Source organism: Sminthopsis crassicaudata, chromosome 5 (genome assembly GCF_048593235.1).
Source record: "Sminthopsis crassicaudata isolate SCR6 chromosome 5, ASM4859323v1, whole genome shotgun sequence".
Taxonomy (NCBI): Eukaryota; Metazoa; Chordata; class Mammalia; order Dasyuromorphia; family Dasyuridae; genus Sminthopsis; species Sminthopsis crassicaudata.
This window is the reverse complement of record NC_133621.1, coordinates 221255847-221283025: the sequence shown is the minus strand read 5'-3', so window position 1 is coordinate 221283025 and position 27179 is coordinate 221255847. Positions and strand designations below refer to the sequence as shown.

At 33.7% G+C, this 27179-nt stretch overlaps 1 protein-coding gene across 1 annotated transcript; it reads left to right on the top strand.

The window, feature by feature from the left end:
* The first annotated feature begins 15088 nt into the window (after positions 1-15088).
* Positions 15089-16033, top strand: LOC141542798 (olfactory receptor 6C75-like). Its single transcript, XM_074267385.1, has one exon. It carries the CDS (start codon positions 15089-15091, stop codon positions 16031-16033), a length of 945 nt encoding a protein of 314 aa, XP_074123486.1.
* The last annotated feature ends 11146 nt before the right edge of the window (positions 16034-27179 follow it).

Sequence of the window (27179 nt, the reverse complement as noted above, 5' to 3'; positions counted from 1 at the left end):
AACAGATCTAAAGTAACAACAAAATAATTTCAAACATTAGAATGACCAAACTAATTGTAATGACAAGTCATTTTCTTCCTTTTTTTCTGAAAAGGTTGAGAACTATGGGAATGAAACACTGAATTGAATAAGTATGTTAATTTTGGCAGTATTATCATTTTTATTATATTGGCTCAGATTATTGTGGGCAATTAATATTTCAATTAGTTTTAAGTTGATTTTCTAGGGTTCTTTAAGAAAATCATCAAATTATTTGTAAAATAATTAAAAATTAATAACACAAAAAAGGCAATGGAGAAATCCATGGCAAGTTTGAGTTAGCTACACCATACTGAAGAACTTCCAAGAAGAAAAGGAATAAAAGACATCCTTGATGGAATACATGACAGAAAATTAGGATGTGTTGACAGGAACAGCATTTTATTGCATGTTTATGATGAGAAAGTGAAGGCTTCCAGCATGTTGAATAGATTTCCTGTGATGACTTTGTTGAAAAAAAAATCATGATAAGCAGTCATTCTCTGTATTTGAAGACTTCCACAGGGATGAGATAATAGGTTTATTTGACTATTGGACTATTCAAGTATATTTTGTAAAACACTCCCCCTACATCCGATCACTACAAGGTTTTTAAGGTAGCAAATAGATGGTTAATGGATGTTTGTTGAGATGAATTCAGTGCATTACCATGAATTCAGTGCGTTACCATGAATTCAGTGCGTTACCATAACAATCATTTTAACAATCTCTGAAGAACAAAGAAAATAAAGACATTTTTCAGTTGTTCCCATTATACAGTCAGTTTTTTCATATATTATGTCAAATGTATCATATTTATAAAATCAATTTAAATTGAATTATGTTCAGTATTTTACTTACAACATGATTGAACCTTTTAAAGTTACGTCTTGGTGATACCTTAGACTCATATGGTCAGTGTCATCATTTCCATAGTGACTCTACTTCATTCTTCAATCCTTAAGTTTCAAAACTTGTTTTACAAACGTTAGGCAGTTGTATGAAGTAGAAAGACCATTAAACCCCGAGTCAAAAAGAGTTTAAATCCAACTTTCTTTTTTTTAATAGTAGCTTTTAATTTTCAAAATAAATGCAAAAACAGTTTTCAACACTCACCCTTGCAAAACTTTGTGTTCCAAATTTTTCTCCCTACTTCCTTCCATTCCCTTCCTTAGGCAGCAAGTAATTCAGTATATGGTAAACTCGTGCAATTTTTCTATACATATTTCCACATTTATCATGCTGCACAAGAAAAATCAGATCAAAAAAAAAAACAAGTAAACAATAAAAACAAGGTGAAAAAATTATGTTGTAATCCACATTAGACCCAACAGTCCTCTTTCTGGATGCAGATGAAATGCAAATTAAGACAACTCTGAGATACCACTACACACATGTTAGATTGGCTAAGATGACAGGAAAAAATAATGATGAATGTTAGAGAGGATGTAGGAAAACTGGGACACTGATGCATTCTTGGTGGAGTTGTGAATGAATCCAACCATTCTGGAGAGCAATCTGGAATTATACCCAAAAGTTATCAAAGGTCTATTGGGATTAGCTTGCAACACCTCATTGTTGAAAAGAGCTAATTCCATCTAAGAAATAGACTAGTTGATCAGTGGAACAGTGGAATAGGTTAGGTTCACAGGACAAAATAGTGAATAACTATAGCAATCTAGTGTTTGACAAACCCAAAGATCCCAACTTTGGGATAAGAATTCATTATTTGACAAAAACTGCTGGGAAAACTGGAAATTAGTATGGCAGAAATTAGGCATGGATCCACACTTAACACCATATACCAAGATAAGATCAAAGTGGATCCATGATTTAGGCATAAAGAATGAAATCATAAATAAATTAGAGGAACATAGGATAGTTTACCTCTCAGACTTGTGGAGAAGGAAGGAATTTGTGACCAAAGGAGAACTAGAGATCAATATTGATCACAAAATAGAAACTTTTAATTACATCAAATTAAAAAGCTTTTGTACAAACAAAACTAATGTAAACAAGATTAGAAGGGAAGTAACAAACTGGGAAAACATTTTTACAGCTAAAGGTTCTGATAAAGACCTAATTTCCAAAATATATATAGAACTGATTCTAATTTATAAGAAATCAAGCCATTCTCCAAATGATAAATGGTCAAAGGATATAACCAAACAATTTTCAGATGATGAAATTGAAACTGTTTCCACTCATATGAAAGAGTGTTCCAAATCACTATTGATCAGAGAAATGTAAATTAAGACAACTCTGAGATACCACTATACACCTGTCAGATTGGCTAAGATGATAGGAAAAGATAGTGATGAATGTTGGAAGGGATGTGGGAAAATTGGGACACTGATGCATTCTTTGTGGAGTTGTGAATGAATCCAACCATTCTGGAGAGCAATTTGGAATTATGCCCAAAAAGTTATCAAACTGTGCATACTCTATGATCCAGCAGTGCTACTCCCAAAGAAATACTAAAGAAGGGAAAGGGACCTGGATGTGCCAAAATGTTTGTGGCATCCCTTTTTTAGTGGCTAGAAAAACGAATGGATGCCCATCAATTGGAGAATGGTTGAGTAAATTGTGGTATATGAATGTTATGGAATATTATTGTTCTGTAAAAAATGACCAGCAAGATGAATACAAAGAGGGTTGGAGAAACTTACATGAACTGATGCTGAGTGAAATGAGCAGAACCAGGAGATTATTATACACTTCAAATGTTTATATGTAACTTTTTGTCAGTGAAGTGTGAATTTGTGTGAAGTGTTTTGCAATTGTGTTCATCTATTTCCTGGGTTTGTCATGGGAAGATTCATGAGAATTTTATACTGCTTACAATTATTTTAAAGGGAATTTCTCTTTGTATTACTTCATTCTGGGATTTGTTGGTCATATAAAATTTTTGATGATTTATGTAGGCTTATTTTATATCCTTTAACTTTGGTAAAGTTGCTAATTATTTCAAGCAAAATATTAATTGATGCTCTAGGGTTTTCTAAGTATACCATCAAATCATCTGCAAAGACTGATAGTTTTGTTTGCTCGTTGCTTATTCTAATTCCTTTAAATTATTTTTGGATAACATTTCTATTATTATAATTGAATAAGAGGTGATAATTAGTATCCTTGCATCATCCCTGATCTTTTTGGGAAGGCATCTAACATATCCCCATTTCAGATAATGCTTGCTTATCATTTTAAGGAATGCTCCCTCTATTTCTAAATTCTGCAGTGTTTTGTATAGGAATGAGTGTTATATTTTGTCAAAAAAATTTTTCAACATCTATTGAGATAATTATATGATTTTTGTTGATTTTGTTTTTATATGGTCAACTATGTTGATAGTTTTCCTAATATTAAACCAACCCCCTGATATAAAGCCCACCACAGTTATGATACTTGTGCTATATTGCTATAATCACTTCATTAGTAGTTTGTTTAAATTTTCGATAGGAAAATTGTTCTATAATTTTTTCTCTATTTTAGTTCTTCCTGGCTTAGATATCAGCACTATATTTGTATCATAAAAGAAACTTGTTCTTTGAATGCTTGGTAGAATTCACTGCAAATCCATCTGATCCTGGAAACATATGAATATAATTAAATATTATTGTTCTATAAGAAAAGATCAGCAGGCTGATTTCAGAAAGGTCTGGAAGAGACTTACAAGAACTAATAAGTGAACTGAGTAGAACCAAGAGAACATTGTACACAGCAATGACAAGATTATATGATAATCAACTATGATGAACTTAACTCTTTTCAATAATGAGGGGATTCAGGCCAGTCCCAATAGACTGGAAGATGTTGGAGAGAAACATCTGCATCGAGAGAGTAGTATGGAGACTGAATGTGTATGGCAGCATAGTATTTTCGCCTTCTGTTGTTGTTTGCTTGCATTTTATCTTCTCATTTTTTCCCCTTTTCATCTGATTTTTCTTGTGCAGCATAATAAATGTGGAAACATATAAGAATTGCACACATCCCCAAAAATGAGGTTCCTGAGGAATAGTATGAACTCTGATCCCAAGGAAGGAGAGACACTAAAGAACAGTATTGTAATTCTAATGGATCAGTGGCTCTTCATGGGTAAGGACCAGAGTGCAGACAAGAACAGCAGTTACCATACCTCTTCCAAGATCACATCACCTTGGAATCACTGAATAATTCCAAACCTCCCAAATTAGCTTTGAAAACACCAGTGGGAACCAGGAGATCATTATACCCTTCAACAACAATACTATGTGAGGATGTATTCTGATGGAAGTGGATATATGCAACAAAGAGAAGATCTAATTCAGTTCCAATTGATCAATGATGGACAGAAGCAGCTACACCCAGAGAAGGAACACTGGGAAATGAGTGGAAACTGTTTGCATTTTTGTTTTTCTTCCCAGGTTATATTTACCTTCTGAATCCAATTCTTCCTGTGCAACAAGAAATTCGGTTCTGCACACATATTGTATCTAAGATATACTATAACATATTTAACATGTATAGCATTGGCTGCCATCTAGGGCAGGGGGTGGAGGGAAGGAGGGGAAAATTCAGAATGGAAGTGAGTGCAAGGAATAATGTTGTGAAAAATTACCCATGCATATGTACTGTCAAAAAAAAAGTTATAATTATAGAATTAAAAAAAAAAGAAAAAAAAAAGAGCCAATTCCATCAGAATTGATCATCACATAATCTTCTTGTTGTATACAATGTTCTTTTGATTTTACTCAATTCATTTAGCATCAGTTCATGTAAGTCTCTCCAGATCTTTCTGGAATCATCCTGCTGATCATTTCTTATAGAACAATAATATTTCAAAACATTCATATACCATAACTTACTCACCCATTCCCCAACTGATGGGCTTCCACTCAGTTTCCAATTCTTTGCCACTACAAAAAGGGCTCCTACAACATTTTTGCACATGTAAGTTCTTTTTCCTTTTTTTATGATCTCTTTGGGATAGAGGCCCAGTAGAGATACTGCTGGATCAAAGGATATGTACAGCTTGATAAAACTTTGGGCATAGTTCCAGATTGCTTTCCAAAATAGTTGGATGAGTTCATAACTTCACCAACAATGTTCCAATTTTCCCACATCTACTTCAACATTTATCATTATTGTTTCTTGTCATCTTAACCAATCTGAGAGGTATGAGTGGTACCTCAGAGTTGTCTTGATTTGCTTTTCTCTAATCAATATTGATTTAGAGCACTTTTTTATATGATTATAAATGATTTTAATTTACAAATCCAACTTTCAATGTTCATATTTAAAAAGGGCTTGAGGGGCAGCTAGGTTGCGCAGTGGATAGAGCACCAGCCCTGAATTCAGGAGGACTGAAGTTCAAATCTGGTCTCAGACACTTAATACTTCCTAGCTGTGTGATCCTGGGCAAGTCACTTAACCCCAGCCTGGGGGTGGGGGGGGGCAAAGTGCTTGAGAAAGCTTTATTTAAATGGCAACTGTTATGATGGAGCCTTCTTGTCCTTTTTTTTCTCTTTGTATCTCTATTCTCTAACACTGTGCCTTGCACATGCTCAGATCTACTAGTAGCTGGGATCATGAAGATCTATGTGATCTAATTTCACCATTTTGCAGATAAGTAAACTGAGTGCTGTAGCATTCAAGTAATCAGTTTAAGTCACAAAGATAGCAAACACTAGAGTTAGAACTGGAATCCTGTCTTCTGACTCCAAATCAATGGCATAAAGGACAGGATACTGGACTTCTAGTCAATCAGATCTGATTTCAAATCTTCTCTCTGATATTTGCTAGCTTTGTCATAGGCAAATCCCTTAATCTCTGTCTCTACATATATCATTATCTATAAAATGAAGATGAAAGCACCTACTGCATGAGATTGAAATAATCATATAATATATGCATATTTGTGTTTTTACACACAAGATTTGACATAACTATAGTTTCTGATTTTTAAAAGGTTTTCATTACTATATATTATGAGGTTGTGGTTGTAGGGGAAGATACCTGGTTGACACTACAAAACAACAAAGAAAGCTATAAAGTTTACAAATATTTGTTCTTATTCTTTGCTTTAAGATCTTTGCAGAACCAAGTATTTTACTTCAAATTCTTCTAATGTTTATCTTTACTAGCCTGGAGAGACATGCATCTGTTGCAAATCACTGGACTTCCCTAATGCTTATTAAACAAATGACTGTTGGGTCTCTTATATGTTAACTAATGCCTTCCAGAATCTCCAGATATTCCAAGTACCCATTCTAGTGTCTTTCTGTTGTCCAGTTTTGGACCTTATCTAGACTGTTTCTTGTCCTCTGCTTTGTTTATGAAATATTCTTACATCAGGGGTTCTTAATTTTGGTGTATGTACCCTATTTTTATTTCAGAGAATTCTTGTACATAGATAAAAAATTAAAATGTATATGTATCATATCTATGTCTATATCTATGCATGTCATATCTGTATCTATCTATTTGTACAAATATCTTTTTACTCACCTCTAATTAATATTTAGAATTTTATTCAATTATGACTATAGGACACAAACACTATCTTGAACAAAGATCTGTAGGTTTCACCAGACAATCACTGAGGTCCCTTACTCAAAAAAGTTTAAGAAGTCTCATCTTACATAAAAAAAAAATCTGATCTGTTACATTTAACCTCTTCCATTTCAGCTTCAGATAACTGACAATTACATTTTTCCTCTCCAGGGTCCTTTAGAAATTGTTTTCTCTCTCATCCACAAAAGCAAAAAATATAAAAAAATTAATATTGCTCATCTGAGTCCCTATATCCCCTCATGTCAGGGTAATTAGGTCCCAACCCATTTCTTTAGTTTAGAAAAAATAATTATATGGATAATACATGAAAAATCAAAATCAAAGGAATCTTGCCTTTATACATTGCCTTTCTGTTTGTGCAGTTGCTTCTCTCTTAGACATCCCTTGATACTGTCTTTAAGTTTGTTTTTTCTCCTCACACTAAGAAAATTACTCTTCTTTGAAGTATAAAGTATTGTTTAATAAGCATTTTTTTTTTTTTTTTGGTAAATGAAGCCCCAGGGACCTAGTAATTGTTTTTTGGATCAATTCCTTTTTATAGTAAGTCACCAGATAAAGTAAATCTGCATTTGGAATCAGAACCATTTTGCACTTCAAGAAATAACTGAACTAACAACAGTTTCTGAAATATTTTTCTAATTAGATAAATATTTTCTTCCTACTACAAGAATTGAAGTGAGCTAGATATTAGCTTTTGGTTTTTTAGTGTTGGCAGATAGCTTTTGAAATATCAAGAATTAGTGATCTGAAAGTCCCTTACAATGAATAAACTTTGGATATTAGTGTAAATATACTTTTGTGTAAGAGAATGCTAAAAAGCTTGAGTTAGGAAGCATCAATTTTTTAAAATCATAGTATCCCATCTTATCTTTCTCCTGTGAGTCATATTAAATAGGATACAGAATTTTATTTTAAGCATCATTGTTTCCTAATCAACCAACAGAATTAAAGTACCAAAGTAATTTCTGGTATAGTACAACTATGTTACATCATTTCAAAATTAGAAGAAATCATTAAGGATTATCAGAAAAGTAAGTATGTTCATCATTCATTATACTATCTAATTAATGTTTCTGTAATCATGAAAAGAGGAAAATGTTTATATTTTCTCTCTGTTACACATTCATACATATGCATGCACATACATGCATGCATATTTACATATATATGCACATACAGATATATACATACTTATATATATATATATACACAAAGTTATGTGTATATTATATTGAATGAAGTCACACATAAGTAAAAAAAAGATGAAAAGGAATATTAAAATTCTTAGGTGAACATGAATTTTTTCTGATAAAAATATCATGTAAAAATCAGTCCAAATATGTAAATAATATAGTCTCTGCCAATTTCTAATGATAACATTAATATAAAACTAAAAAAAAATTAAAAAACAAAGTCCATTAGATTTGGGGTGTTTTTTTTCAGGTTTCAAGAATGGTACCTGGAAAGAAATAATAATGAAATAATAAAATTTGGGAAAATATACGAAAAGACGGAGATATAGACAGAAGTAGAAGGAGTGAGTATCCTGAGAAAAATAACAATTTCTAGTTGAAAAAAAAAACTTGAAATTAATTTCAAGTAATCAGAAAATACTGTGCAATAGCATCTGGATATCAAGAGAAAGAAATGTTGTATAACCTCATTTAAGTGGCTCTCCTGAACCAATTTTATGGCCATTATACTCATTTTTTAATTTTATGATAGTTTATTTTATTTTGCTGAGAGAAATAAAGAATTAAAGGTCCTATTCTGTTGAATTTCAATGCTGGTACAATCTTACATCTTCTATTCTTAGATATTTCCTATAAAATTTTGCTCTTCTGGTTTTCATCTTACTTGTCTCTTTGTTCTTTGTTTTCTTTACTACATCATCTTTCTTAAACGAAGGTTTTTTTCCCCAAAGACTCTGACACCTTTAGACTTCCAGTGATCCTGCACCCATAGGTTTAATTTGTCATCTCTGTGCAGATGACTCCCAAATATGTATCCAGCCTCCCTTCTCTCTTGAACACTAATACTACCTGTGTGGCCATTGAGAAGCCACCTAATCTCTCAGTTTCTTTACTGTGAAATGAAGAATTTGGACTATATAACTTTTAATGGCTTTTCCAACTCTAAACAATGAAATTTCTACTCTTGTAATACCAGCTTCTACTAGACACCTCTACTTTTATATATTCAAACTTACCACATTCAAAGAGAATTCATTGTTTTCTCTCTTAATTAGTTCATTCTGCAAACTCATGTTGATAGTATCACCTTTTCCCCAAACATCTAGTCTTAAAGTCTCAGAATTAACCTCACCTCTTCATTTCCCTCTCACTATCAAACTCTCTTTTCCAACTATATCCAGTGAAATTTTTCCCTTTTTACCTCTGCAATGTCTCTAGCATGTGATCTCTTCTTCCATGATTAGCATCCTCTTGCTTAGATTATTATAACAGTCTCCCAATCCATCTACCTCCTGCCAACTTTTCTCTTCTGCAATCTATCCTCCTATATGGACACGTCTGACCATATTAACTCCCTCTTAAAAAGCATGCAATGACACACTACTCCTGAGAGAAGGACTATATTTAGTTTCAGGCAGTACATTTTACTGGGGAAATTAAGATCTTGGAGCATGTCCTGAAAAGGATGGACAGGATGATGTGGGCACTGAAAATCATACTGTGTGAGAATTGTTTAAAGAAAATGAGGAAATTAAACTTGAAAATTTTAGTAATAAATCAAATTTTAAATGCTCAAAAAGATTTTTTTGTCAGTGAAGGGGTTCTAAGGATTTAGACTTCAGTTCATTCTAAAGAAGTACTTTCTAACCAAATGGTCCAAAAATACATTAAACTCAATCTTAACATAGTGAATTTGCTATCATTGTTGTAATTAAAGAAAATATTAGATGAGGTCCACTAGCAATGTTGTGGAGATTTGCCCTTTATTATCTATTCTGGAATTTTTTGTATTGAACTAGTAAATATTATCTTTGACATTCAGAAAAGATAATATTTGTGGGTTTCTTGATCTTTTTTGTTGATGGATATATAATATTGTAAAGCAACAGATGAACTTCTTTTGAAAAAAATACTGATACCCATTATGCTATGAGAGAATATGAGGAAATAGGACAAGTAGAAAAATAAAATGGTACCATTTGAGAATAAAAAAAATTCAAAATTCAAAATTCAAGGCTGGTAGAAAGCAGTAGAACATATATAAAGCAAAAATTTTCTTCATATACAATACTATTCATGTGATTAGTGAAGCTATCAAGGTATTTGGCTAGAAGTCACAATGATATCTTGATAAAGACAGAAATGTATCCAATCATTTAAATTCAAGAAAGCAGGAGAAATAAATTTTGAATCATGAAAACAAGAAAGAAGCAGATATGACTGGTTTTACTGAAAAAGTTCTGTAATCCTTAAACTTTAAAGTTCATTTGCATTTATAGTATTTCAAAAGAAAAAAAAAAGACAGCTTTTGTTGATTAAGGTGATACTGGTCTTTTGTAATTTTTTTCTAATCAGGTTATAAGAGAGGCAGATGGTATGATCAAAGAATTAGAGTTTTCAAAGAACCTTAAGAAGTCATCCAGTCCATCTCTTTATTTTTTCACATGAGAAAACAGGTCTTAGAAAGATGATTTTTTTATTGTTTAGTCTTTTTGAGGTTTTCTTAACCTTTTAAAACACTAATGCTATACAAAAAAGTTCAGGTCAATATTTTAAGATCCAAAGGCTGGACAGAAAATATAATAAATAAGACAGAATCATAGATAGAAGTTTGCGAGGAGTCATAAAATAAAATCATAGTAGAGATGGAAGGAAATTTCAAGATTTTCTAGTCCAACCTTCCTGGAGCTTCTAGGTGGCACAGTGAATAGTGTGCCAGGTTTTGAGTCAGGAAAATATCTTTCTGAATTTAAATTTGGCCTTATTATATTTGTGATCCTAAGCAGGTCACCTCAACCTGTATGCCTCTATTTCCTCATCTGTAAAATGTGCTAGAGTTAGAATTGGCAAATCAACATAGTATCTTTCCTAAAAAAAACCCAAATGGTCAGGTGTTATGGGCTAGAACTCTGAACTTGAAACAAGAATTCTTTCAAGGTGCTAACTTAGTGGAATTGATAAAGACAATGGTTATCTAGTTTAGCCTGGTGCTTAACAGTTCTCTAAATTTATTATGATTGATTTAATCTTACAACAAATAATGGTTTTCTAGTGATATAATGATTGGGTTATACTCAGGGTATGTATGCTCTACCCTGAGCTAGAAGATAGAAGTCTCAGCCAGAAAAATTCAGAGATTCACAGAGCCATAGAAGACAAGCAAACAGAAGGCTGGAGGCTAGAGCACAAGTCCTTGTACCCAGATTCATCCCATCTCACCTTGGTGGTAGGCTCTCCTCCTTAGTTTCTCCACTGAAACCAGGACTCTGGAAGGCCTCTAAGAAAGCTGCCCAACCCCAGGCAAAGAGATAATAAAGGATTTGGACTTTAACACCTGGCTGTTCTTATGGTGACTACTGAACCAAAAAGAAGGCTGCTTCCAGAAGCCCTCTAAGAAACCTGAACCAGAGAACATTATAGTCAGGTATCTTAGGAATCATATCATCTATTCAGAAATAAAAAGGTTTGCAATATACATGTATATACAACATGTAAATACATGTATATACAACATGTATATACATACATTATATATATGCAATATGCATATATATACATAATATATTAATGTACATTGTTTATACTTACATGTTTTATATATACATATATATATATATATATATATATTTACTGAATGTATTTAGCATGTTTGCCTCATTTTGTTTTCATTATTTTTTTCACTGTACCAGTGTCTTCAAATCCTGACCTTATTCTTAAAACCATTATGTACTTGGTTTAAAACTTTTGTTCCAGACAGTAGATTTTAATGAGATTGACTATGAGGTCATGTCTTACTGGGAATGATGGTGAGGATGGTTAGACATTCTAGTCAGTTATTAAGATAGCATGACTGTGTAGGATGAAGTCAGAAGATTGGTCTACTATATTTTCTGGGAGATTGTTTAAGAGGATAAAAGCACTGTTCATTGCACTATTTCAAAGTTGTTAATTTCTATTGAGAAATCAGTTGTTGAATTGATGAGAGTCAGACTCAGTAAGTCAGAATTAACTAATCAAGAGGTCAGATTGAATAATTGTCCAGTGATCCATTTGAAGGTAGGGGAGGGCTCATATTGAGGAATGATGCAGTCTTAATCCCAATTTGGTTCATCTTGTCTTAGTGTCAGGTATGAGAATAGCTCTATCAGTTGTGATATCTACTACTGGCTACCACTTTCCTCAATACAATTTTCAGTCTGTCTTGAAGGTCAGAGGAGGTAGATGAAATTTTTAGTAACGTGGCATTAGGCTACTTTTATGGTATGTAAGGTTTTCTTGTGCAAAGGGGAGAAAACAAGTACAGGTATCCTTTCTACATTGTAGGGATTAGGAGTGCAAATCTGGAAAAATGTCTAAAAATTTTGGCTTTAGACAGAGAAGTCTGATTTTTTTTTCTTTTTCTTTTGTGTGGTGTTTATAATTCCTCATAGTAAAATGTGGATTGTTTTTGGTCATAGACTCTATCAGCTGCTGGGCTTCATGTATCATCTGCAGTCTTGCAAAACTCCCCCAAAATTCCCATTTAATTTCTTGTGCCAGCCCACCATATATTGAAACCATGATTGGTAGAGTCCTCATGTGGAGAGTGTTGGGGACCTCATTGACTCTTTGGGAGGTTGGAATTTCCTCCTTAGGCTATTAAAGGAACCCACTTTTGAGGACAGCATAATTGAAGGAACTTTGTCAAAGTGAAAAATTGCTTACATATTTAAAGTTCACCAGCACCCAGATACTTTTGCTACTGAATGGAGTGATTCTGTGGATAGATTTCTTCTTTATGGCTATTTGGTCTTCATTTCATCTGATTGTGGGACCTACTTTTCAAATTTCAGTACTGTGGACTGGGTAAAACAACAGAAGATCTGATGTTTTCATTATATTTCTTACCCTCTGACAAGACATCAAATTAAATTTTGAATTGTTATTCCTCCCAAACCCTAGTTTTGGGCTATTGACTCTTGCCTTTGTTCAATGGTCTGATTTCCTTAATGAAAAATACTGTATATCTTCAGTCAGTAGCAAATAAGTCAAAGTGATGATTCTCTCATTCTTATTTGTTATTGTAATTATAGGAACAATAAGATGTATAATAGTGAAAGTGCATTATTGTTTACAAAAACCACGCAATATAAAAAAAAAGTTTTTGATCCCCACTCTGGTTACATTGATAGTTTCAGGTCTAATACTGGAAACAGTGCCTGAAGCTACTTCATTCCGGGTCAATGAAGAATATTCCCTTCAATCCTATGTTTACTGTTGCTATCATCCTTTCAAAATGGTTTGGGCTTTCATCCTAAAACATGAAGAAGGGCTTGGCAGGTGAAGGATAGTGAACCATGATAAGTACAAGGTAAGTACAGCTTGGAGAAGGAAGTTAAAAGATGGGAGAATGTGAGGACAAATTGATATTTTTGTCCCTCCCATGGGTAAGAATAAGAGAGTGAATGTGATCCCTGGAGAAATTTGGTGATCTTTATAGTCTGGACTATGAGATTTGTATTCACTTTCCTTCAAGTGCATTCTTAAAAGAGAGGCAACTGATAGCCTAGGGACTGGGAAATATAGAATGAGTGGCCTCTCACTTGCAAAAAAGAAACTAAAATCCTATATTCAGATATAATTTTCCAGCTATATTGAAAAACAAATGTCTTTTTTCTTTAAGCCATTTAATTCTGGTGTCTGGCTTTCTATTCTTGGTCACCTTTAACCTGGCACGTTTTTCAATGGGCCTACAGTTCCACTGTGTCCTTTAAACAAAATTTGTTGGGTTGTTGCCATACCATTACAATTCTGACGTTTGGGGGCTTGTAATACTTACTATAATTAATTGTTTTATTTTCATTTTTTTTTGTTTGGAGTGTGCCTATGTAATGTACTTGAGAGTCTTAGTGATTATAAATGAAGCATAAAAAATGTTGATGTGATTCTCAGTATAGCCAGACCAGGACCACTATCAAGAATTCTTATGTATTATTCACTTTCTCCAGGCCTTGGAATCTAAGAAACTGACCTCATTGGCATTAGTAATTTAATATTTGCAAAACATTTAGCACAATTTTGGGTACATAACAAGTTTTATCTAAATAGTAGATATTAATATAATTATTATTCCTTAATTATGGAGAGCTAATTTGAAGATAAACATACTAAGGTCCACCTAATGGTGAATACTGTACAAAAATAGTTCTTTGGGCTTGATGGTCTTCTTATTTTCTTGTGGATTCTGCATTGATTCAGGTGCTTTTTCATGAAGAGGAAACAGCACAGCTTCACCTGTCAATCAGTATTCTTGCTAAGTATATGAATTTAGTAAAGATTGTGCTTCTTTTTTCTCCTTTTTCTTGTTATTCTTGGGTGTTTTCTGCATAAAGATGATAATTAAAATCATGGGAGTTAATGAAGTCACTGAAAATGTAGAAAGACAAGAAAAGAGGACTCACATGGTTAAAAGGCAAAATATAGATGATGAATCAACAAAGTAGTCATTAAACAGGTAGAACCAAAAATATGCAATATCATTAAGAATAGGAAAAGATAGACCTTTGGGGGGAAGTATAACAGTTAAATAGAGATCTATCAAATGTTTCAGAGAGATCAAGGAGAAACCCTTAAAATTGACAATTAGAAAAGTCTAGTAATTTTAATAACAGTAATTTCAATTGAATGTTGAGTTTGGAAGTCACATTGCAGGAATTTAAGAAGATGGGGAAGGGAAGAGGAATAAGCAAGTTTAGAGAATGAGAGTTAGGGTTATTAAGCATTTACCATATGGCACACACTTTGGTAAGCACTTTATAAATATCTATTTTGATCCTTACAACCACCTTTGGAGGTAGATACTATCATTAATCCCATTGTCTAGGTGAGCATTCATAGTGACTCTACACAGCCTGAAGATACATAGGCAGACAGAGGTTAAGTGACTTATCCAGGGCTTATCCATGAAATTTATGAGGCTATATTCAAACTTAAACTGTCCTGACTTCAGATCCAGCTTTCTATCCATGATATTGGATATTTATTTTGGATAATGGAATTGAGATCCAATTAGGGAAAGGGAATAACAATAGTTCTTTATAATAAGGAACTGATTGAAATTATATAAGCATTTTGTAGTGCACTGGTCATCATACTTGAGAGATTTATTTCAGTTTTGTTCAATGATGTGTTTAGTAGCAGTGAAGAAGAGGGATGATGGACATAATTTTCTGTAGATCTGAACTCACACTTGCATCTTAATATGTAAACCTGTGGAGTTAAAAGTTATTACTTGCTCATTTTGATTTTTGTTCTCTTTTCTTCTGAAGCTTGGCAGAACTCAGAAAATGTCAATGAATAACTATACAACACTCACCGAGTTCATCCTGCTAGGGCTGACAGATGACCCACTGTTCCTGGTTTTAATTTTCATTTTTCTGTTTCTTACCTACATATTAAGTGTGAGTGGAAACATAACTATCATTACTCTCACCTTGCTGGATTCTCACCTTAAGACGCCAATGTATTTCTTCCTGAGGAATTTCTCATTCCTAGAAATCTTATTCACAACTGTATGTATTCCAAGATTTTTGGTTAGCATCATAACCAAGGATAAAACCATTTCTTATATGGGCTGCTTCATTCAGTTGTTTTTTTTCATCTTCTTGGGGGTGACTGAATTTTATCTTCTGGCTGCCATGTCCTATGATCGCTATGTTGCCATTTGCAAGCCTCTGCACTACACAACCATCATGAGCAACCGAGTTTGTAATCAGCTCATACTCAGTTCTTATATAACCAGCTTCCTTATTATCTTTCCACCAGTGATCATGGGGCTTAAACTGGAATTCTGTGCTTCCAACGTCATTGATCATTTCATCTGTGACTCTTCTCCAATCCTGCAAATCTCTTGCTCAGACACACATTTTTTAGAGCTAATGTCTTTTACCCTAGCTGTGGTAACATTAATGGTCACATTGGTACTGGTGATTCTCTCCTATACATACATCATTAGGACAATTCTGAAATTCCCCTCTGCTCAGCAGAGGAAAAAGGCTTTTTCCACCTGTTCTTCTCACATGATTGTTGTCTCAATTTCTTATGGAAGCTGCATCTTCATGTACATCAAGCCCTCTGCAAATGAAAGAGTGGCATTAAGCAAAGGAATAGCTGTGCTCAATACTTCAGTTGCCCCTTTGCTGAATCCCTTCATTTATACCCTAAGAAACCAGCAAGTGAAACAAGCCTTCAAAGATATGATCCAAAAGAATGTTTGCTATCAAAAATTATAAGGGTATATGTTGACATCAGCAACAAAAAGCACGAAGGGAAAATGTTGAAAGAAAAAAATTGAGATAATCTGTTCCATGTTATCTCTCAACATTTTATTTTGTTAAGTTACTTCATGTCATTATAGTCACTTATTTCAGCTCCAAAACTTCTTGAATACTGTCCATTCAAACTACAACTTTTAATGCCATAAAAAAAGACTTACTAGTCTACCACCTTCTTCTCATCAGAATTTGAAATTTCATTTTTTTCATAAACTATTGTGTATAAATATTGTGGTAGTTTTAATTATAATATGTAATTATAGATTTAATTTTATGTGTGTGCATTTATAATTAAATACATACTTAATATATAATAATTATATATAATTTAATTATTATTAAAATAATATGATTATAATAAAATAATAACAAAATATATCATTTAAACTGCCACTACCTTTGTCCAGAATGCATTTTTAGGAAAATGAAATTTCAGGGCAGAGCCAATGTGATGGACTACAAAATAATATCCCACCAAATTTGTTTAATATTCCCATCCAAACAACTTTAAAATAACTCCTCAAATAAAATTTTATAGTGGTAGAGCCAACAAAATGTCCAAGAGAGACGTTTTAGAATGTCATCATGAAAAGTGTGTGTAATGGAAGTGGTGCAGAAAAAGCAGCAGTAGGGGATCTCAGAAGTAATGTTCAAGTGGCACTGGCAGAAGTTGTAGCAGTTTCAGAGGAAAGAGATTGCAAAAGCATTAAACAGCTGATCAGAATAAAGTTATAGGGGATTCTTTGCTAGCACTGTTTATTGTTGGTGCTGATTGGAAACTCTTTTATCAAAGCAGTTTGGGGTCACAATTCCAGTGCAGAGAGTAAAGCTTATGGTTGGTCACAAAGAAGCAAGATTCCTGATATTTCAAAGCAAAAAAATAACAACAACAACAAAAAAAAAAGCATTAGCACTTGTAGATGCGGGAAAGCAAGGGACCTGGTCACAGTTACAAAGTCAATAGGAGAAAGAGTATAGTTGCATAGAAATAGGGGCTTTTCATGGTAAAGACCAGAGCACAGAACCAGAAGACAATAACCACAGTCCTCCTAGTATAGAACCATAGATGTTGTGATGGTTTCCTACTTGTCTCCAAAACTTAAATTTCTCTCTTCAATTTCTCCTCTAGACAGATACTAAAGACTTTTCTGAAGGAGTCACAATTGCATTCAGTGAATGTCAGTCAGTGGCCCCCTATTAACTTCATGATAAAATAGTAACTAACTCCTTTGCTCGGCATTTAGAGCTCTTCACAACTTGGCACCATCCTATTTTTCCACAATATTGTTAATGTTACTTTCTTCTGAGAGCTCAGCAGTCAGGAACATTGTCTAATTTGATGTTTCTCTCCCCTAGTTCATATTTCCATAATTTTCCATAAGCTTTCTCCAAGACCAGAATGCTCTCCTTTGTCTCCTCTGTTTTTTGGAATTTCTAGCTTTATTTTAGATTTCCTTGATGTGCCACTTTCTATGCAGGATGTTTTCTGGTCCCCCAGTTCCTAGTTCTTTCCTCATCAATATACTTTATACTTGCTTTATGTTTCTTTTTGCTCTATATGCCTATAGATCTTTGGAGAAAATTGAATGGAGACAGAAAGGAGTACACTTTTTTGTCAGCAGTTCATAAAACCTCTACAAAAATTGAATTGAAGCAAAAATCCCTCAACATCAAATGCAGAAAGGCAGAAATAGTAAATGCATTTTTTCACATCACAATGCAATAAAATTACATTCAATAAAAGGCCAGAGGAAAATAGACCAAAAATTAATTGGAAACTAAATAATATAATTCTAAAGAATGAACGGGAGATTTTTGTAGTGGCTAGAAACTGGAAAATGAATGGATGGCCATAAATTGGAGAATGGTTGGGTAAATTATGGTATATGAATGTTATGGAATATTATTGTTCTGTAAGAAATGACCAGAAGGATGAATACAGAGAGGTTTGGAGAGACTTACATCAACTGATGCTGAGTGAAATGAGCAGAACTAGGAGATCATTATACACTTCAACAACAATACTATATGAGGATGTATTCTGATGTAAGTAGATATCTTCAACATAGAGAAGATCTAATCCAATTCCAATTGATCAATGATGGACAGAATCAGCTACACCCAAGAGAAGGAATACTGGGAAATGAGTGTAAACTGTTTGCATTTTTTGTTTTTCTTCCCAGGTTATTTTTACCTTCCAAATCCAATTCTTTCTTTGCAACAACAACAACAAAATTTGGTCCTGCACATATAAAGTGTATCTAGGATATGCTATAACATATTTAATATGTATGGCAATGCCTGCCATCTAGGGGAGGGGGTGGAGGTAAGGAGGGGAAAATTTGGAACAGAAGGGAGTGCAAAGGATAATATTGTAAAAAAATTACCTATGTATATGTACTGTCAAAAATGGTATAATTATAAAATTAATTTAAAAAAAAGAATGAATGGGCGAAACAGCAAATCATAGATGCAATCAATAATCTCAACCAAGAGAATGACAATAATGAGACAATGTACCAGAATTTATGGAATGCAGCCAAAGTGGTAATAAGAGGAAATTTTTATCTCTAGATGCATACTTGCATAAAATATGAGAAAGAGAACATCAATGAAAAAAACAAAACAAACAAACAAAAAAAAAAAACAAATTAAAACTCCCAAAAAATCAAACTTGAAATCTGAAAAATAAAAAGGGAGATTAATAAAATCGGAAAAAAAATTGAATTAATAAACAAAACTGAGAGTTTGTTTTATGAAAAAACAACAACAAAATAGATAAAGCTTTAGTTAATTTGATTAGAAAAAGGAAAGAAGAAAATCAAATTATTAGTCTCAAAAATGAAAAGAGAGAACTTCCACTAATGAAGAGGAAATTAGAGCAATAATTAGGAGTTATTTTGCTCAACTTTGTGCCAATAATTTTGATAATCTAAGTGAAATGGAGGAATACCTACAAAAATATAGATTACCCAGATTAACAGAAAAGTAAATAAATTATTTAAATAGTCCCCTTTTAGAGAAAGAAATAGAACAAGCTCTTAATCAATTCCCTAAGAAAAAATCTCCAGAACCAGATGGATTTACATGTGAATTCTACTAAACATTTGAAGAACAATTAACTCTGATACTATACTATTTGAAAAATATAGGGGAAGAAGGACTCCTGTCAAATTACTTTTATGACACAAACATGGTACTGATAGCTAATCTAAGTTGGATGAAAATGGAGAATGAAAAATAAAGATCAATTTCTCTAACAAATACTAATAGAAAGATCTTAAATAAAATATTAGTAACGAGATTACAAAAAGTCATCTACATGGTAATATACTAATGACCAAATAGGATTTATAGCAGGAATGCAAGGCTGGTTCAATATTAGGGAAACTGTTAGCATAATTGACTATATCAATAACAAAATTTAAAATATATATATATATATATATATATATATATATATATATATATATATATATATATATATATATATATATATATATATATATATACATATATATATGTGTGTGTATATATATATGTGTGTATATATATGTATATATATGCATATATATATGTATATATATATATATACATATATATATATATAGATGTAGAATAAGCATTTGATAAAATCCAACACTCATTTCTTTTAAAAACACTAGAGAGTATAGGAATAAATGGGCTTTTCCTTAAAATAATTAGTAGCATCTATTCAAAGCCATCAGCAAGCATCATACATAATGTGAATAAACTGGAACTATTCCCAGGTATATCAGGGATGAAACAAGGCTATCTACTATCACTGTTATTTTATAATCATATTAGAAATGTTAGCTTTGGCAATAGGAAGAATAAGAGATTAAATGAATTAGAGTAGGTCATGAGAAAACCAAATTATCACTCTTTGCAGATGATATGATGGTATATTTAGACAATCCAAGAGAATCAACTAAAAAACTATTAGAAACAATCCATAATTTAGCAAAGTTGCAGGATACAAAATAAATCTACAGAAATCATCAGCATTTTTATGCATTACCAACAAAGTCCAGGAGCAAGAGATACAAAGAGAAACTCCATTAAGTTGATAGTATGATATGTTTGGGAATCTATCTGCCAAGGGAAAGTCTGAAACTATACGAACACAACAATAAGAATCTCCACACAAATAAAGTCAGATCTATACAATTAGAAAAATATCAAATGCTCTTGGATAGGTCTAGCAAATATAATACAAATGACAATACTGCCTAAATTAATTAATTTATTTATATATACTAATCAAACTCCCAAGAAATTATTTTAGAGAACTAGAAAAAATAATAACCAAGGTCATCTGGAAGAGCAAAAGATCAAGAATTTCAAGGTAATTAATGAAAAAATGCAAATGAAGTTGGCTGTATTATAAAGCAGCAGTCACCAAAACCATTTGGTATTAAGAAGAGAATAGTTAATCAGTGGAATAAATTAAGTTTACAGGACAAAATAGTCAATGACTGTAGTAATCTTATGTTTAATAAACCCAAAGACCCAAGATTTTCAGATAAGAATTTATTATTTGACAAAAACTACTGGGAAAATTGGAAACTAGTATGGCAGAAACTGGGTATTGACCCATACGCAACATCGTCATATAGAAAGATAAGATTGAAATGGGTTCATGATCTAGACATAAAGAATGAACACAGGATAGTTTATCTCTCAGATCTGTGGAGGAAGAAGAAATTTGTGAGCAAAGAATAACTGGAAATCATTATTAATCACAAAAAATATTTTGATCATATTAAGTTAAAAAGTTTTCCTACAAACAAAACTAATGCAGATAAGATTAGAAGGGAAGCAATAAACTGGAAAAATATTTTTATATTCAACAGTTCTGATAAAGTCCTCTTTTCTTTTTTTTTTCTTTTTTTCTCAATAATTATTTATTTATAATTTTTTTCACAGTATATATACATGGGTAATTTTTTTATAATATTATCCCTTGTATTCATTTTTCCAAATTATCCCCTCCCTCCCTCTACTCCCTCCCCTTGATGGCAGGCAATCCCATACATTTTACATATGTTACAATATAACCTAGATACAATATATGTGTGTAAATACCATTTTCTTGTTGCACATTAAGTATTAGATTCCGAAGGTATAAGTAACCTGGGTAGAAAGACAGTAGTGGTAACAATTTACATTCACTTCCAGGGTTCCTTCTCTGGGTGTAGTTGTTTCTGTCCATCATTGATCAACTGGAAGTGAGTTGGATCTTCTTTTTTTGTGTGTGTGTGTTTATTTAATTTTTATTTTATTTTATAATTATAACTTTTTTTTGACAGTACATATGCATGGGTAATTTTTTACAACATTATCCCTTGCACTTACTTCTGTTCAGATTTTTTCCCTTCCTCCCCCAACCCCCTCCCCCAGATGGCAGGCAGTCTTATACATGTTAAATATAGTACAATATATTCTAGATACAATATATGTGTGCAGAACCGAATTTCTTGTTGCACAGGAAGAATTGGATTCAGAAGGTAAAAATCACAGTTTACACTCATTTCCCAGTGTTCTTTTTCTAGGTGTAGCTGATTCTGTCCATCATTGATCAATTGGAATTGGATTAGCTCTTCTCTATGTTGAAGATATCCACTTCCATCAGCATACATCCTCGTACAGTATCATTGTTGAAGTGTATAATGATCTTCTGGTTCTGCTCGTTTCACTTAGCATCAGTTGATGTAAGTCTCTCCAAGCCTCTCTGTATTTCTCCTGTTGGTCATTTCTTACAGAACAATAATATTCCATAACATTCATATACCATAATTTACCCAACCTTTCTCCAATTGATGGACATCGATTCATCTTCCAGCTTCTAGCCACTATGAAAAGGGCTGCCACAAACATTTTGGAACATACATGTCCCTTTCCCTTCTTTAGTATTTCCTTGGGATATAAGCCCAGTAGTAGCACTGCTGAGTCAAAGGGTATGCACATTTTGATAACTTTTTGGCCATAATTCCAGATTGCTCTCCAGAACGGTTGGATTCTTTCACAACTCCATCAACAATGCATCAGTGTCCCAGTTTTCCCACAGCCCCTCCAACATTCATCGTTATTTGTTCCTGTCATCTTAGCCAATCTGACAGGTGTGTAATGATATCTCAGAGTTGTCTTAATTTGCATTTCTCTGATCAATAGTGATTTGGAACACTCTTTCATATGAGCGGAAATAGTTTTAATTTCATCATCTGAAAATTATCTGTTCATATCCTTTGACCATTTATCAATTGGAGAATGGCTTGATTTCTTATAAATTAGAGTCAATTCTCTGTATATTTTGGAGATGAGGCCTTTATCAGAACCTTTAACTGTAAAAATGTTTTCCCAATTTGTTACTTCCCTTCGAATCTTGTTTGCATTACTTTTATTTGTGCAGAAACTTTTTAATTTGGCGTAATCAAAATTTTCTATTTTGTGATCAATAATGGTCTCTAGTTCTCCCTTGGACACAAACTCCTTCCTCCTCCACAAGTCTGAGAAGTAAACCATCCCATGTTCTTCCAATTTATTTATGATTTCATTCTTTATGCCTAAATCTTGGACCCATTTTGATCTAATCTTAGTATGTGGTGTTAAATGTGGGTCCATGCCTAGTTTCTGCCATACTAATTTCCAGTTTTCCCAGCAGTTTTTGTCAAATAATTAATTCTTATCCCTAATGTTGGTGTCTTTCGGTTTGTCAAACACTAGATTGCTATTTTTATTCACTATCTTGCCCTGTGAACCTAACCTATGCCACTGATCAACTAGGCTATTTCTTAGCCTATACCAAATGGTTTTGGTGACTGTTGCTTTATAATACAGTTCTAGATCATTTACAGCTAGACCACCTTCACTTAATTTTTTTTCATTACTTCCCTTGAAATTATAGACCTTTTGTTGTTCCATATGAATTCTGTTGTTATTTTTTCTAGGTTATTAAAATATTTTCTTGGAAGTCTGATTGGTATAGCACTGAGTAAATAGATTAGTTTAGGGAGTATTGTCATCTTAAGTATATTCACTTGGCCTATCCAAGAGCACTGAATGTCTTTCCAATTATTTAAATCTGACTTTATTTTTGTGGCAATTTGTAATTTTGCTCATATAATTCCTGAATCTCCTTTGGTAGATATATTCCCAAATATTTTATACTATTGAACGTTATTTTGAATAGAATTTCTCTTTGTATCTCTTGCTGTTGGATTGTGTTGGTAATGTATAAAAATGCTGAGGATTCATGTGGATTTATTTTGTATCCTGTAACTTTGCTAAAATTCTGAATTATTTCTAATAGCTTTTTAGCAGAGTCTTTGGGGTTCTCTAAGTATACCATCATATCATCTGCGAAAAGTGATAATTTGATTTCCTCATTTCCTACTCTAATTCCTTGAATCCAGTTGGATCTTCTTTATGTTGAAGATATCCACTTCCATCAGAATACATCCTCATACAGTATCATTGTTGAAGTGTATAATGATCCCCTAGTTCTGCTCGTTTCACTCAGCATCAGTTGATGTAAGTCTCTCCAAGCCTCTCTGTATTCCTCCTGTTGGTCATTTCTTACAGAGCAATAATATTCCATAACATTCATATACCATAATTTACTCAACCATTTTCCAATTGAGAATCCATTCATTTTCCAGTTTCTAGCTACTACAAAAAGAGCTGCCACAAACATTTTGGCACATACAGGTCCCTTTCTGCTCTTTAGTATTTCTTTGGGATATAAGCCCAATAGCAGCAATGCTGGATCAAAGGGTATGCACATTTTGATAACGTTTTGGCCATAATTCCAGATTGCTCTCCAGAATGGCTGGATTCTTTCACAACTCCACCAACAATGTATTAGTGTCCCAGTTTTCCCACATCCCCTCCAACATTCATCATTATTTGTTCCTGTCATCTTAGCCAATCTGACAGGTGTGTAGTGGTATCTCAGAGTTGTCTTAATTTGCATTTCTCTGATCAGTAGTGATTTGGAACACTCTTTCATATGAGTGGATATAGTTTCAATTTCATCATCTGAGAATTGTCTGTTCATATCCTTTGACCATTTATCAATTGGAGAATGGTTTGATTTCTTATAAATTAGGGTCAGTTCTCTATATATTTTGGAAATGAAACCTTTGTCAGAACCTTTAATAAAGTCCTCATTTCTAAGATTTATAGAGAATTGACTCAAATTTATAAGAATTCAAACCATTCTCTAATTGATAAGTGGTCAAAGGATATGAATAGACAATTTTCAGATAAAGAAATTGAAACCATTTCTAGTCATATGAAAAGGTGTTCTAAATCATTATTGATTTAGAAATTAAGACAACTCTAATATACCACTACACATCTCTCAGATTGGCTAAGATGATAGGAAAAGATCAGGAAGGTTGGAGGGAATGTGGGAAAACTGGGACACTAAAAATAGGGACCAAACAGAAGCAGAGGAAGAAGACCACAAGGTCAGAGCAAGACACAAAGAACAGGCTCAAATTTTGGGTACTGTCATATGCAGGAACCATATGGCTTCTTGCTTCAGGTGTAATGGACAGAGCCACTGGGCTTCCAATTGCCCTTGGAGGGAATCGAAGGGTCCTTGACCCAAGTGCAATCAGGAGGTGAGCTGGAAGAGAAGCTGTCCACATTTGAGGGATAGAGCATCAGTTCCCCAGTGCCCTGCTTTTCAGTTTCATCAAGAACAGGAGTGAGGGTCTGGGGTTCAGCCAGACTTTCCTTTGCTCTATCATGACAGCTGAATCCAGAGTAACTTTGGATGTGGCAGTTAAGACCATTGAATTCTTTTTGATAAGAGGCCTCTTTTTCTATCTTGCTCAGGCACTCTGGTCTTACTCCCCTTTCCCCCCATAGGATAATAGGGATTGAAGGGAAACTAAAGAACTGTTTTGAGATCTTCTCTTTGCCTTGCCAATTTGGTGATCTGTTATTTACACATTCCTATCTTATTATTCCCTCCTGTCCTGCTCCCTTACTAGGGTATGATTTAATGGTGAAATTGGGAACCCAATTTTCCCTTCTCAAATCTCTACATGGATTTTTTGTGCTTCTTTTAAAGCACTCCTCTATTCTCTCTGAAATCTGGGAGAAAATAGATTCCTCTGTCTGGGACTAAGGAATCCCTGGGCAAGCTATTCATGCCATCCCAGCCTTCATATGGGACCCCATAATAATAAAGCCAGAAGCTTTACAAAAAAGAGTAAAAATGCTATATTTTGAACCACATTCAATTCCCATAGTCCTCTCTCTGTGTTTAGATGGCTATCTTCATCACTAAACACTTGGAAATGGTCTGAATCATCTCATTGTTGAAGAGAGCCAAGTCCATCAAAATTGATCATCATGATTTCCTGGTTCTGCTCATTTCACTTAGCTTCAGTTTAAATAAGTCTCTACAGACCTCTCTGAAATCGTCTTTCTGACTATTTCTTATAGAGCAATAATATCCCATAACATTTATATATCATAATATTAGCCATTCTCCAACTGATGGGCATCCATTCATTTTCCAGTTTCTAGCCACTGTCACAAATATTTTTAAACATGTGGATCCCTTTCCCTCCATTAATATCTCTTTGAATATAAGCCAGTAGAAACATTGCTGGGTCAAAGGGTATGTACAGTTTTATAATTCTTTGGACATAGTTCCAAATTGTTTTCCAGAATGGTTGGATCTGTTCTCAACTCCACCAACAATGTATCCGTGTCCCAGTTTTCTCACATCTCCTCCAACATTTGTCATTATCTTTTTCTGTCATCTTAGTCAATTTGAGAGTTATGTAATGGGATCTCAGAGTTGTCTTAATTCACATTTCTCAGATCAACAGTGATTTGGAGCACCTTTTCATATGACCAAAAATAATTTCAATTTCTTCATCTGAAAATTGTCTATTATATCCTTTGTGGATCTAGTTTTCTTGAAAATGGGGAAAGAAAGGCAGGTTATTTTGTGGTGACCCTCAATAGGACCCTGGAGGTTAAGCCACTCCCTCCTTGGAACCCATTGCTCTAACTAGAGCTTTGGAACTGGGGAAGGGATGAATGTGAACATCTATACAGACTCCAAATATGCTGTTCATATTTTGGATGTTCATAGAGCTATATGGAAAGAAAGGGAAATTTTGACAGCAAAAAAACTTATCCTGCTAAATATGCAGGGGAAATTCTATAACTATTGTAAGCTGTTCATGAACCTTAAGAGGTTTCTGTCTTTTTGTAAAGGACATCAGAAGGGAGATCCATTTCAGGCCAAGTGAAGTAGGTTTGCAGATTCAGCTACTAGTGCTACCACCCATTTGTCCCTGACTATGGCACCTTTGATCTCCCAGTTCCCTGATTTTTACACATCTTCATATAGCTCCCAGGACAAGCCATGACAGAAGAAAAGGGATATATCTTTTCTCCTGGCTGGTTTCAAATACCCTCAGGCCAGCTTTTAATCCCAGAGGCATGTCAGTGGAAATGTATTTTTGCCCTACACACCAAACTACCCATTTGAAATGAATTTTTACTGATCACAAGATAGAACAAATGATCAGGCAGGTCTGCCAGTCCTACCCAGTTTGTGCCCAATAAATTCTGAAGGAGCTGTTAAACATCCCCCTCTCCTGAAGCCTGTTCAGAGAAGGGGCACATACCTTGAGGAAGACTAGTAAATAGACTTTACACATATACCCCCTTGCAGAGATTTCAAGTTGCTTTTGGTCTTTGTTGACACCTTTACTAATTGGGTAAAAGCTTTTCCCTGCAGGACTGAGAAAACTCAGGAGGTATCAAATTGCTGGCTAAAAGAAATTATACCTTGCTTTGGACTACCTAGCTCCTTACAGACTCAAAGAAAAAGACCCTTGTGGTAGCTTTCCTGTCTCCACTTTTTTACTAAGACCAAGGCCCATCTGAAGGGCCCCCAGAAAGCTAGCCTAGCCCCAGGCAAAGGAGACAGACTGTAAAGGACATAATAAAGACTTTGGGCTTTATTCCTGATTATTCTTGTACTGATCACTCTGTGGCTCTTGTCAGCCTGAAGCAGCCCTAGAAGATGAGACTCTGTCCCTTT